This window comes from Aquila chrysaetos, chromosome 9, assembly GCF_900496995.4.
Source record: "Aquila chrysaetos chrysaetos chromosome 9, bAquChr1.4, whole genome shotgun sequence".
In the NCBI taxonomy this organism is placed as follows: Eukaryota; Metazoa; Chordata; class Aves; order Accipitriformes; family Accipitridae; genus Aquila; species Aquila chrysaetos.
Genome location: NC_044012.1, coordinates 38172657 through 38186488, shown reverse-complemented (window position 1 = coordinate 38186488; position 13832 = coordinate 38172657). Strand labels below are relative to the sequence as shown.

The window sequence follows — 13832 nt, the reverse complement described above, 5'->3', positions numbered from 1 at the left end:
TCTTTTTTAATAATTATTCTTTCTTTTCTTTTTTCTTTTTTTTTTTTTTTTTTTTTTTAAAGAAAATAGCCTGGGAAGTCTCTAAGGCATCCTAAAAAAAGAAAAAAAGAAAAGAAAAAGATCTCCCTTTCCCATGTACTAATTTCTTGTTTGGGAATGCTCTGGTATTTAAAGTCCTGGTTTCTCTGGTGTACGAACTTGAAGACTATCTGTGTCAATGCACGTAAATGTTTACTCCCAACTGAGGTGCTGTGGCCCCCTCCCCATTCCCCTTCTCTGGGGCCAGCACAAGCATTGTAAAGGCAGCCGTACCCTCCCGTGAGTTTGACCTGTGCTGCTCGGGCTCCTCAGCCTGGGGCCAGCTCTGGCCCAAAGAGCTGGGGCTGGGGGTTTCTCTGTGCACTGACCTGCTCAGGGGTCCTGATGGTTGCCTGGTTTCCTGCCTGGGTTTTTCTGGGTTTTTTGTTTAGTTGGTTGGTTTTGCTTTTCCTATCAAGAAACTCCAGGATCTTTGCACTGAGCAGCAAGGGACTGAGCTTCTCGAGGTCGGTTAGAAGAAAACGTCTTCTACTGGTCTCAGTTATGTCTTTCTGGCAGAGAGGATGAGTTGTTGACTATTGCCTGCAAGGAGGTGATGATGGGAGCAAGCACCTTCCCAGCCATGGTTTTGTCCCACAGCAGGCTGGAGGTGTTGGTAGAGGAACCCCAGGGCCCTGCAGTAGCTGGGTTGAGGGTATTTCATGGTTTAGCTCTGGTCATCCAGCTGCAGTGTGCCTCCAGTGTCTGCTCTGAAAAGCACCGTGGCAGCCAGAGTGCTTGGCCGGGACTGCTTTGGAGGGGGTAGAGACCCTAGGGCTGAAATCCAACCCCAACTGAAGAGCTGTGCCCTACCCCCAGGCTTTGCAGTCCCACAAGTGCATTGCTGGCTCTGAGCTTCTCCTGGGCAAAGGGGCAGTTTTTGTAGGCTTGTACCAGAGATCTGCAAGCCGCCTGTCCAGGCAGGTGTTGGGTCAGCATGGCAGGTGCAGGAGTGTCACTGCATGGGGCTGAGCGCAGCCCAGCAGACTTGGCACTTGCTTCCCTGCCCTTCCCCTGGGACTCAGCCCATCTCCCCCTCCCCAGACCAAGGCTCTTCCTGCCTCAGTGCTGGGAAGGCTGGTGGATCTGCTGGGCAGAGATAAGAGCACTCTTTGGGCAGCAGCTTCTGTCCTGTTCTTGCTTCCTGCAGTATTTTTAACTTTAGTCCAGCCAGAGCAGAGCCTTGGAGTGTGATGTGCCTGACAGGGCAGGCCTCACCAGCGACACTGCCGCACTCGCAGGGAATCATGGCTGTTGGAGGGAGAGACACTTGGCTCTTCCCTCCGACTCCAGGGAGTGCTGCCATGGGCTGGGCCCTTCAGCTCCTCTGGCTCCCGGCCCGATTTCTCTGTCCCCTTTCCCCTTTTGTATCTGCTCCTCCATCTCTGGCTCTCCCCGGAAGATCTCCCTGGATAGGAAGCACAGTGTTGGCCAGGAATAGTCAGGCCCTAAGTTCTGTTATTATGTGCTGCATTTGTCTGATTCCCCCATGGGGCTTTAGAGTCCTGATCAGGGCTTGTCCAGGTGGTGAGTAGGTTGGCTGGTTCCAGTTACTCACTGTACAGAGCCTCTGCTTAGCCAGAACATGGGCTGTAGGGGCAGGGGAGAGACTCTGGCACAGTGTGGAAGGACAAAGCGAGGGTGGAAGCCCCTTGGCAGAAATGTGCAAGCTGGGCAAGAGCAGTGTCCAACAATGTTTTTTTTTCTTTTCTTTCATTCTCCCCTATATTGGGCTCATGAGTGACAGTGGCAGTGCCAGCCTAGGAGAGGGGAACAGTTCAGCTTGTCTTCAGTGACGTGCAGGACCGAGGTGCTTAAGGAGGAAATAGAACCTTTCTTTGTGCGGCGTGCTTACTTGAGCAGTGGAGTAGCCTGAAACAGGAGCTTCCTCCAGGTTTTCTGGAGCTGGTTTGCTGCTGTCCAAACAGAAGGACTGCTAAGTTCTCAGTTTTATCCATACTAGCATAACGGGAAACACCTTGCAGTACCTGTGCCCTCTTTTCTTACAGTAGTCTTGTCTGTGAGGAGGATGTTCTGTTGCAAATGAGCCCTGTCCAGCTGGAGATCTTCCTCTTTCAAACAGATTCATTCCTAGAAGATAAAGGAGACCTTTACTCTTTAGCATGGACATAGAGGAGCTGACAGCTTTTATCCTGGGCTGTGTGTGGACATGCTGTGTGCTGGTGAGAGCACAGGGTACACTGGTCACAGGCAGGCATGATTGCTGAGGGTGAATCTGCCCCTGTCCCTCTGGGTGAGGAAGTCTCCATCAGCTCCGTGCACATGGCTCCTCCATCAAGTCGATAGTCACAAGTCTGTCCTCTACAGAGAGCTGAAGCCTTCGGCTACCAGCTGGCAAAGATTGTTCAAGTTGCACTTAGAAAAAAATGCACAGGAGTGAGGCACCAGAGATGTCCTCTACAGAGGGGCAGTGGTGCCACTGAAATCACATCTCCATGTAGGAGGTTCCCTGCCCAGAGCACCAGAGTTTGGGGGCTGCCTGGAAAGGGATTAGAGACTGACTGTGGGGGGCACCAGGGATTCTGACTCTGGCCTGGAAGTTGGCATCTGTTTATTAAAGGAGGAATGTTTTGTACTGTTGCACTGAGCTGTGCAGTAAGCGGAGAAGAGACTCCTGAACAAATGTAGCTTGGCCATTTGGCTCTGGCAGTGAGAAGTGTGAATAGGAAAGTAATGTAACACCTCCCCTCACGCAACCCTCCACAGCCTTATATGCAACCCCAGCACCCCCAGGCACATTCCCATGCCTCTGCCAAGATTTGCCCTGCTGAGTGAGTCGCTGCAGGGGTGGTGTCCCACTCTGCAGAGCTGTCCCAGGCTGCAGCTGGGGCTGTCGGTACAACGTCTTGGACCTTGTGCTTGACTGGGGAGGGAGCCGTGGCTTGAACTCCTTATGTGCCGCTGCTGTGCTGGTCCTGCCTGTGCAGTCCTTGCTGCCTCCCTGCATGCCTCCCCCCCAGAGAAGGAGGGGTCCCACACTTCATGCTCTACGATGGCATTCCCTGCTCCTCCTCACGAACCCCGCTGTGCTTTAACGCTGGCTTGCTCCTGCCACGTGACTTCCTCACCCCCTGCTCCATTCCTAGGCTCTTTGTTTCCTGTCCATCTGTTGGGTTATTATAATATGTATTTTTTTTTTGTAAATTTCTGTTTGAACATTTTGTCATTGTGAACAAAGAAAAATGAAACCTTTTAAAACATACCCATTTTATTAAATGATTATTGTTATTATTATTAATAATGTTTACTACCTGAATTGATCAGTGAAATAAATACATTCAAAAAACCAACCTCTTTCTGTTCAATTTTCAGTCCCCTTGAGCAGCATTGGTGATGTATTGTGGGCAGGAGAGAGCAAAACTGTCACTGTTTCTCCTTTTATCTAATTCTTTCAGAGCAGTCTCCAGGCAGGGCTTCCTGCATGGGATTTCTGGCCTGTTTATGTCAGAAGCTAGACAAGATGATCTTCAAGTTCTTCTATCTTTAAACTTCCCCTAGGAGCTGTGTCTAAATCAGCAATGGGCAGCTGGGCAGGATCCAGTCCCGGGAAATCCATTTTGTAAGTAGCCAAAGGAGCATTGCCGAGTCCATGCTGCATGCAGAGCCAGAATGGGTCTGGCTGTAGATCAGTTCCATGCCACACCTGGCCTGAACTACCTGCCTGTGAATAAACGTAGCACCAAATGAGTCAAAGTAAGTTTGCTGAGCAAACTTACCCTGCAGTAGTCAAGCTGCTCCCAAGTGGAAAGCAGGCCCTGCAGGAAAAACTGGGATCGTTTGTTAGCCTAAGATCTCTTTCCCACTCTGCCTGCCTGCCACAGTGAAACAACTGGAATGATCTGCTCCAACTTACTAGAAATTTAAAGCTTAATTGTTTTGTTTAGAGCATCAGAGATTTTCCCTTGGTTAGGGCCAAATTCTGCTGTTACACCCTAACTTCTCTTAACATTAGCACATTCAGGACGTTCATAATTTCTGCTCTGTATGATGTGCACAGTACAAGGTAACGGAGAGTTGGGCCCAATGGGGCAACAGTTTTGCAATGTAATTCTGGTGGCCTTATCCTAAGGAGCATAGTCAATGCCTAGAGTCAAGCTGATGGCAGAAAAATGTCTGTGAAGGTGTGATGGCCTTGAGAAGGCAAGATTCTATCTAAATGTAGTTTTGACCCTTGGACTTATCTTTTCAAGTATTTGTGTAATGCAACTTCTGAATAAAGGATGTGGTCAATCTTTCTCAGTAACTGCAAGCTGCGCTTGTCGAGACCTCCAACTCACTTGGCTATCAAAAGAGCAGTCCCTCAGAGCACTGTCTTTCCCGATCTGTCATCTTCCCCGTGAATCTCAACTAGTTTATTTTGATGTAGACAGTGAAATGCCAAGAGTTATATTTTACCCCTATAATAATCATGAGAGGATGCAAGTGCCTGGAGGATCTTTCTCCTTGGCTCAACGGTTGATACCAGTGTGGTCATTGGAAGTCCATTTCTTTCAGCAGATCTTCCACTGCTAATTAGGAGTACATTTGTGTCACTGCTTCAAGGGAAACCTCAGGGTCAGCACACTGCAAAGTGCTAGGTCTCACCACTCTGCCAAATACAGTCTTCCTGATGAGATGGGAAACCAAAGGCCATAGTGCTCAGGGAGTGTGGTACAAACCAGTAACGTCACCTTCCAGATTGAAAGGTATTTTGAGTTAATACTTTGCAATTGAGACTTTGTGATGTTTCTGTTGGACTGAATATGTGGGCCCAGAATCACAGTTATCGGTACTGCCAGCATCGCTCCCAGCAAACATGTTCTTGCGAGCAGTGTCAGCTCCCATTTCTTGGAAGACTTGCTCAATGAAGCCTCAGCTTCTGGTGACATGCAGCAAACTTGCAGGAAGGCCTTGTGTGGGAGGTGTCCCTAGGATGAGCCTGACCCTTATCTTGCCAGCCAGCTGCAAGGGCATTATCCGGGAGCTCAGCTATGCAGCTGCAAACACTCTTGCACTGGCTGGACTGCCTTAAGACCTTCCTCTTGTGTTGTAAAGCCAGCAAGAAAGCAAGGATTGAACTACTCTGGTAAGTCAACAAAACTGCCTTGTGTTCTTTTGGTTTTTTTTTCTTTTCGTTTGGTTGACAGATTGCACAGAAAAGCACTGCCTTGTTGCAGGTATGTGTAGTTGTTCTCCTAAAGAAGTTATAGCAGCTCATGTGTTCAGCAGTGGCATGAGACTGCAATACAAAGACAGCTCATTGACCCATGTCTCCCAGCATGGTCACAGCTCCAGAAGGAGATTATTCACCTGCTGGAGCAATGTCTGGCGTGGAAAACTCTGCTGACCACCACCCTCAGTGGTCAGCACCCACCCTCTCTGCTGGCCAAGGACTGTTTATCACTTCTTTTCAAAACTGGAAAGGCTATTTTTTACTTGTGGTAAAAGTAAATTTATTTCTGAATCTTGTCTTGCAGTTTGCATGAACAAAGCTTTGCTTACAGATGTAACTCAGAGCTATGGTAAGGCATGAGCAGTTTCATATTCTAGTTTTTGATTCCTTGACAAAAATTTTCTTGGCTACCCTAGTAATGCACCTCCAGTAATGCTGAAAATATAAGCAGCTCTTTTACACTTCCAAGGACTAGTGAAAATGAATTTGATGGCTGAGTCTAAGCCTCCCAGTAGCCATCTGTTCATATCCCGCCTCAAATCCAGGGTTGGAAAACCAGGAACCTTCCCTCTCCTGTAGTGAGAGGCCAAGAATTTGCACAACACCTCTTTTAACTGTTCTTTTCAGAGCTGTCACATCTCCTGTGAAGGACACCAAATTCACCCAACTTTAGAAACTCGTCCTCAGAACAAACCAACAAAAGACCTGGGCTGTGGTGTCAGTCCTAGAGTGTGTGGTGTCTACTTGCCTGGTCTCCACCTCATCCAGTCTCACCAGGGGAGTGTTTGCAGGTGAAGATGAGCAGTGGAATTCTCTTCTTGTCCCTTCTTGGCTTCCTTCCACTTGTGATACCCACATGCCCTGTGCCATGCAAGTGTGCCACCAACATTATCGACTGCACGTCAAAAGGCCTAACTGTAGCAAAACTACCAGTTGCTTTCCGCCCTTCGGCTGAAATTATCCACCTTGGTTACAACAAGCTCACCTCTATTCCCAATGGGCTCTTTGACAACCTAAAGAGCCTCCAGGTAGTCTACCTGCAGGGCAACCCTTGGGAATGCAACTGTGACATCCTCTACTTGCGCTCCTGGCTCCAGTGGCAGCAAAACCGGACCTTATACAGGGATGTGAGATGTACCTCCCCAGCTCACCTGCAGGACCGAATCATTGCCTATCTGACAGAAGACGAGATCATCTCCACATGTCAGTACTGGTACTGCAGCCTGGCTCTCCTCTCTCAGCTCTGTCTCTTCATCCTCCTTTTCCTCCAGGGTATCTTGGTTATCTTCATCATTGTCTACTTGCAGAAATTTCGGAGAATGACCGCTGAAGCCCAAAGCACCACCCAAGACCTATACCAGCATGTAGACACCTGGGCATCTTCTTCAAGAAGCCCTTACAATAGTGATTAACACCACAAGACTAAAGACCCTGGTCCGCCTTGGGTGATGCTGTGCCAAGGTGATGTGTTTTATGATATCCAGAGGGGACAATTCAGTGCAGTATCTGATCCTGACTGCAGTCCAAAGCGGGGCTTGAAATGATCAGACACTTGCTGTATTTCCTAAGACCTGATCTTGTGTTTTTTAATGCTTTAAACTCTTTAGCATGATCTTGATTGCTTTGCTGAGATGGGAGTGGTTCTGGTTTGGTAGACTAAGGAAATCATAAACTACAGCAATCAGAACTGACTCAAAGTGCTCATAAGCTCATAGGGGCTATGGTGCTCGACCCCTCCTACGCTAGAAAATTTCAGCCATACTTTCAATGATGCTTCTGGCTGCATTGGGTCAGGTGAGGACAGAGGTGGACAGTGAACAGTTAAGGTACTGGATGGACTAGGACAATGGAGAAATACAGCTTCCTTGGTACTACCACTGATTGCCTTAGTAACTTTTAACAAGTGACTTAGTCTTCTGCCTCAATTTCCCATGAGTAAAAGGCAAAGGTTGTTTCTTCTTGCCTGATGTGTCTTTTCTAATGTTATGCTGGGGGAAGGAGGGGGGAATGTTTAGAAGCCTACCCATTTTACCTATCTTCATTCCTTTTAATCTGCTTGTAGTTCTAATACTGACTTCAACATGTACTGAGTCAGACTGGGGCCCTGAATGTTCATGAGAAATTCACCCTGAAGCCAAGAGTTGTTGAGACCAGAGGCTCTTTCTGACTGTGCTTGTATGGCACCTGGTACAAGAGATCTGGTCGTCTTTGGAGCCTCAAACTGCAAAACCCACTAATGTGCCTACTGCTGATTATGATGTCCCTTAATTATTTTTGGAATGAAGCAAAACTGAAATAAAATAATGATGCATGATGATGTAAATGGCTTGTTTTTCCATTCTACACTGGGTATCTTGCGTTCTCTCACGCTCCCTGGCAGTTTCTCACACTCCCTTACACTCAAAAGTTTGTGCCAAGCCAAACAAATACCAAAGGCAGGTGGTGATGTTACCAGAAGCGCACCATAGGGTTAAACTCCGACAGCTACTGGCTTCCAGAACGGGCCATTCTAAATGTGGAGTTTCTTCTAGTTCCACTAAGTTGCTGCTTCTTTTGTCGCGATGAGGGCTGGGCAGGGCGGGGTGTTTCTTGGGGCAAGCGCACCTGCAGGGCGGTGGCCCTGCCCCCTCAGTCCCCAACCCCAGTCCAAGGGGGTTCCCGTTCTCCTCCGAGGCCCCTCAGATCACGTAAAAACGGAGCTCAACCGCGAGGGGAGCCCCTCGCCTGCTGTGACAGCCGGCGGTGGCGGGTGGCAGAGGGCAGCCGGGAGGCGGCGGCGCCTCGCGCCGGCTCTAACGGTCGCTAACGGCCGCTAACGGCCGCCGAACGCCCCCTAACGGTCCTGATTGGCCCCGAGCGCCCTCCCCTGGAGCCTGCCCGCACCTTCAGGCACGAGGCTGCTGAGGGAAACCTGTGAGGGGGAGGAAGAAGGAGCCGGTCTGGGCGCTCAGGGGGGTTGTCTGAGGAGAAAAGGAGGGTCCTGGGGCTTCTCTGCCTCAGGTTGCTTCACCTCGGCTCAGCTCATCTCAGGGGTCCGTGCTAGCCCCAGAAGTATGAAGTATTGCATTGGAATAAGCCTCTGGTGCTTGGGTGGTGGCTGAGGCGGGAAGATGGGGTCCTGTGTGCAATGCGAGTCCTCCTCGCCGTGCTGACGGAGGGCTGGAGTGCAGTGGGGTGGATGGTGTCAACAGCTGAGAAGGACGTTCATCGTGCTGCGTGCGCCTGGGCCAGCCTGACGTGAGGTAAGTGATAGACGGCTCTGCCTCGGGGGGCCTCTTTCCTCTTCTTCCTCTCTCTCCATGTCCCTTCAACGCTAACCCTCTGTGGCATTAGCCTGACTGGATGTTGCAGTGTAGCACCCAAGGAAATGGAGTTCCAGCTCAGATTTGTTTTTTCTTCTGGAGATTGGACCTTGCTGGACTTTGTAGCCAATGCACCTCTTGCTAGGGGATGCAATATCCCCTGCAATATCACCAGTGACTGTGGCCTCCAAGGGGGGACGCAGCTCCACTGAGGAGCCTACTCTGTGGAGGTGCCCAAATTGATGCTCCATGAGGCCCCCTGGCACTCATATCTCTGACTTTTAGGTACTGTTGTATTACTGTCCCCCCCCCCCCGCCCCCCAGCTCCGAGGAACAAACTTTCCATAGGAATAGAAAGCCTGTTTTCTGGCTTGTTCTTCCCCAGTGTCCTTTTCCTGGAATCGTGATGCAGATGTGTAAAAAAAGTAGCACAACCCACTGTCTTCCCTTCACTCCTTCCTTCTTGTTTCTTTAGGTCAATTATACTATTATTTTAGCTGTTTCATGCCTGTTGTTGAAGTCCCTTTCCTTTACTGATACATGCAAGGGATGCGAAAGGCCCTTTGCTTTCCCAATACTATTGCAAAGTGTGCTAGTGTGGCAGAACGAATCCCTGGTTTTGCCTACAGATTTTTAGCTGAATTTACCTGGGTTAGAGGATGTCGCTAGTGCATGTTGGCAGGTACTGACAGTGCTACAGGCACAGGCTCAGTTGCTGGGAGAGGCTGGACTGGGAGCAGGCATGGTCCCAGCCCTGTGACTGCTCAGCTGCCTGCCTGTCAGCACTGCCGTGAGGTGCTGGAAAACCTTCAGGAGTTGGTGTGCCCACAAAGACAGAACAACTGCTGACTTTGGTTTCACTTCCCTGGGGAGGCAGGAGGGGTCCTGACTCTGCATCATTAAGTCTTGGCACATGAAAGGTAAAAGTCTTTTTGGCATCATTTGCACCTGTGAAGAATGTGACCAGCCATAGCAATGTGATAATGAATTGCACTGAGCGCAGAGTGATTTGTGTGCCATGGCAGCATGTCTAATCCATAAATCTAGAGCCTGGCTCAGAAAGCTGCACGTCACAGATGCTTTCTTACTCTGCTGGCCTGTGGAGGATCTGCTGTGCTGCTGCTGCTGCTGAAGGGAGAACTGGCTTTTTTTCTGAAGAGAGGGACTGTCCAAGGCTGCACAGTGGCTTCAAAGGGGAAGCGATGGTGAAATATGGCAAAGATAAATGCAAGTTATTAAGCTGCTTTGTAAATCACTTCCTAGTATCAAGGCTGACCCAATACCTGGGCATGCAGCATTGGGCTACCAGGCCTGCTGCACAGGCAACTACATTGCCAAAGGTTCAGGGTGCTTCCAAACAGCTCCTTTCTCTGAAAGATACGGGATTAAAAAACCCTGGGAAACCAAACCAAAGTGCGTTTACATCCTCTATAATGCAGAGCTCCAAACCTGTTTTTCATGTATGTGCATGGTGACTCTTGCATGCTTTGCAGAGTAAAAAAGTTTTGAAAGCAAAGCAAGCTGATTTTGGAGCCTAGAGAATTTTAGCCAAAAATCCCACAGAGAACCAATTTTTTCAGTCCCTGTACCTTATGGTGATAGTGGTTATGTTTTGCTCCAAGATTGCTGCAGTTGCTTGTTAACAGATTGTCTGGGTTCGTGTGACACCTGGGAACCTACCCCAGTTGTTTTAAATAGACTTTTGTAGTTTCTTCACCCTTATATGTGGGATGAAAATATCACATTTGTACACATAAAGAACAACTTGTTATCATCCACTGCAGGGCTTGATTACAAAGACAGGCCAATTCTATGCAACAGATTAAGCAGTGTTTGGAGGTCATATGGAGGAAAGTCCTGAAGAAGCATGGCATATCCCAGTCTCATGTAGTCACAGCTGTATGCTGTGCATCTGCCCAAGTGAGAACATTCAATAGATGCCTTGGTGGCAGAAGATCTGGGATTTGTTGCATTGCTTACAAATTGAAAAAGACATTTTTCATGGTTGTTAATATGAGGCTACCTGGTCTTCTTCAAACCCCTCATTTCCCTTCAGGATTGAAGTATGCAGGGCATCCCAGAGAGAGTGCCAAGAAAAGCAGTGTTGATTTCACATCATGGTACATCTTGTCTGTCCTAGGGTACATGGGAGAAGAACTATTTTAGAAATGGCTTTTACTTTTTTTGTATATTTGCCTATGAAAACTGAGGCTCCCTCAGGCTCATAAGCCTGATTTTAGAGGGCTTTAATGGAGAGCATGTGGTCTAATTTAACAGGTTTCCACAAATGACTGGATAAATGCCTTGAAAGCAGCAGGTTGCAGTGTTAAGGTTTGTTCTGAAGATAGTATGTGCGTACATACCGTATGTCTTGATAAAGGTATATGTTCCCTGGAAGGACAGGATGAGCACTGCTGGAGGACATAAAAGATTTAAGTGGTTTTAGTCCCCCCCCCCCCCCCCGCCCCATCACCCTCTTCAATCTACAAGTGATTTTTTTACTATTTCTTTACATGTCTCGTGGTCTGCTTCTGCTCTGAAATGTTTGTGACTATTGAGAACAGAATATGCTGAGAGGTATTTCTTTATATTTCTACACAGGAGTATTAATGGGAGAGTTATGAAACCAAAATGCCAAGAATGCCCTCTATGGATACCTAATGGTCTAGGCTGCATAGCACTGATCTGCCGTCCTCGTCTGTAATAGCTGATGATCACTTCTAACCTACCCTGTCACAGCTGTTTGATGCCACATCAATGTCATTCATTTTGCATGGAAACAGAGCTCTACTTATTGAATGACAGACTGTCTCCAGACCCGTTTCCTATATTGGCGTGTAATTCGGGTTTGCTCGGAAGAGGGCAGCAAATAGCTTTTAATCTCTTGTTTGCTTTTACTAGTAAAACCGACGTGAGATGTGGGCCTGGGAGAGGATGAAGGCAAGCGTGATGTGCGTCTGCCCAAAAAGACTGACAATGATGCTCCAAACTTAGTTGCCCAAGGAGCAGACATTGCTTTTTTGAACGTGTAACTACTAGTTTAAACAGTCCTTTTGTTGGTGTTCCAAAACATCGGACTGAAACCAAGAGGAGGGGAAGGTGGGCATCCTGTTGCGATGGCCATGGTGGAAATAGTGTTGGTTCTCTGTGGGGTGTTTAGTCTGATGAACTTCGGAGGGCTGAAATCCACCACTTGGAAGATAGCAAGGGGGGGAAACTTGCCCATCATCACTGAGTGGTGAGAGCAGTGGGTTTCGGCTGGTGTGCCTGCTAGAGATGGGAAGGCGTCTGGAAGATGGGTGGGAGGTAGGTGCTCTGAGAATACCGCAGGGACAGGTAGGATGGAGGTGCAGAACAACTCAAAGTTATTGGGGTTGGTTCTGTGCATCTGTGGGACAGAAAATGCAAAGGCTGAACAGGCAAACATGTAAGCACCCAGGGAACATAAATGCCCCTGCACTGGGCAGGAGCTGTGGGGAGCTGAAGTCTGGATTGAAGCATTGTGAAACACCGACATCACCTGTTACGAATCATAGCCCTTAGCTTGGTTGTCTCTCATGGGATACGATAAGGGCTGTGCCTGTGTTTGGGGAGCTTTTTCTACCAGGTGGTTTTACCTCTGGTATTCTCAAGCTCACCAAGAGATGGTGTGGGTGCACACACTTGCTCTGCATCTCCATTACCTGATCTTTCAACACAGTGTTAGCAAGCTAATTTTTTTCCCAGGATGAGACTTTAATTCCCTCCCATTGATCGTGGCCAAAGAAGAGAGCTCAAATGGAGATTTTATTCCAGAAACAATGGCCCCCTTATGTGCTCTGTCGTGCTCTCTGTGAATGAACATGCTAGTGAAATGAAGGCTTTTCCCCAGGCTGTTTTGTACCTTTCTCAGGTGAATCTTCATATTAGATCAGCTGCTTGGATTCCTGCAGGGACGGAGAAGGGAGGGAAAGCATGAAATCTTTGTTCCATGGAGACATGAGACAAAATGACAGTCAGTGGGACTTGGTCTTCACATTTAGTTTCCATAAATCCTCATGTGCTGCAGTGAAATTGTCCATGTTAAAACTTATGAAGCGGAGGGCAGTTTCCCTGTGCAGCTGTACATGTTTTTCTGCCTTGTAATGCTTCTCTCCAGGTCCAGTCCAAAGCCTCCGCCCTGGGCTGGCTGTTCACTTCAAACCAAAGCTGGCGTCATCCTTCTTGCCTCATCCTCAGCTCTGCTGTGAGCTGCTGCCTATTCTGTTGGTACCTGCTCTTCCCCACCCTTCCCAGTGCTGTCAGCATTTCTCAAGTTGTACATAAAATATAGGTTGCTACTTTCCCATGTTTGGTCCTTTGCTGGCTGAGCTGCACCAAAACCATCAAGGTGATTAATTTGATGATCCAATGCAGAAGGCTTTGAGAGCAAGGCATTGGTGTTCTTGATCACTTCCTCTCCTCTCGTCCCCTCTGCCACTATCCGTCAAGATGGCATTTTAATGATCCTTTTACTGCTTTTCCTCTTTGCCTGAGACTTGCAGAAGTGCAAGAAGCAATGTTGTAATTTCTGTGCTGCCTACCCCTAAATGAAGGGAAACTCCCTCCAAATGCTGTGCCTGAATTTCAGTGTGCAAACTTCCCTACAGTTTCCTACAGTGCTTCAGGTGGAGTGGTTTATATCTGTCTATTGCTGGTTCTTGGTCTGAGCAAAAAAAGGACTGTAATGTTTCTATTTCTGTGTTGAGTGAGTGAGGCACATGGAGAGGAGGAAAAGAGATATGCTTACATAAGTTAAGGGTGGAGAGAGAAGGAATTCCATTGTCTGTAATTTGAAAATATATCATGAGAGATACTTTGGAATTGCATTGTCTGTAATTTGAAAATATATCATGAGAGATATTTTCATGTGTGGATCTGAGACAAGGCTCCACATTAAGTGTAGTGTGGTTTGATCTATGTGGTGGTGTTCACACTCTGGGAGAAGTCATGCTTTGGGTAAGTCGCTGTGTGTTGCAATAAACCAGTGCCCTAGTTTCTGTTCTAGACGTGCAGGGGAAAAGAATGATGTGGAGCTGCAATTGCTGAAAACGTGTGTAACTTGAAGGCAGTGGAAATGGAGTGAAATCCTAGCCCTGCTCTGTTCTGCCATTGACTTCAGTAAAGCCAGGGTTCGCTGAAGGAACCTTTGGAGTGTGTGCTAGGCCATGCACACAAACTGCCAAGATGAATCTCTCATTTAATGAGATCCAATGGAGGAAGGCAGGGCTGTGGAGCAAGGGCATTTGATTATGTGTGTC

General features: G+C 48.1%; 2 protein-coding genes and 1 long non-coding RNA gene across 6 annotated transcripts in view; all 3 read left to right on the top strand.

Annotated features, from left to right (window-relative positions):
- SEPTIN5 (septin 5) overlaps positions 1-3389 on the top strand; it is a 48736-nt gene extending 45347 nt beyond the window's left edge. For all 4 annotated transcript variants that reach the window (XM_030025047.1, XM_030025048.2, XM_030025045.1 and 1 more), the window contains one exon: positions 1-3389. This exon is cut by the window's left edge and continues 268 nt beyond it. The gene's annotated coding sequence lies outside the window, so the exon portion shown is untranslated.
- Positions 3390-4453: 1064 nt separating this feature from the next.
- Positions 4454-7568, top strand: GP1BB (glycoprotein Ib platelet subunit beta). The gene is made up of 2 exons (XM_030025049.2): positions 4454-5164; positions 5879-7568. Exon 2 carries the CDS (start codon positions 6049-6051, stop codon positions 6661-6663), a length of 615 nt encoding a protein of 204 aa, XP_029880909.1. The 5' UTR covers positions 4454-5164; positions 5879-6048; the 3' UTR covers positions 6664-7568.
- Positions 7569-8134: 566 nt separating this feature from the next.
- Positions 8135-13361, top strand: LOC121233560. The gene is made up of 3 exons (XR_005933260.1): positions 8135-8493; positions 11155-11312; positions 11455-13361. It is a non-coding gene; the product is annotated as an uncharacterized LOC121233560 (long non-coding RNA).
- Positions 13362-13832: the final 471 nt, after the last annotated feature.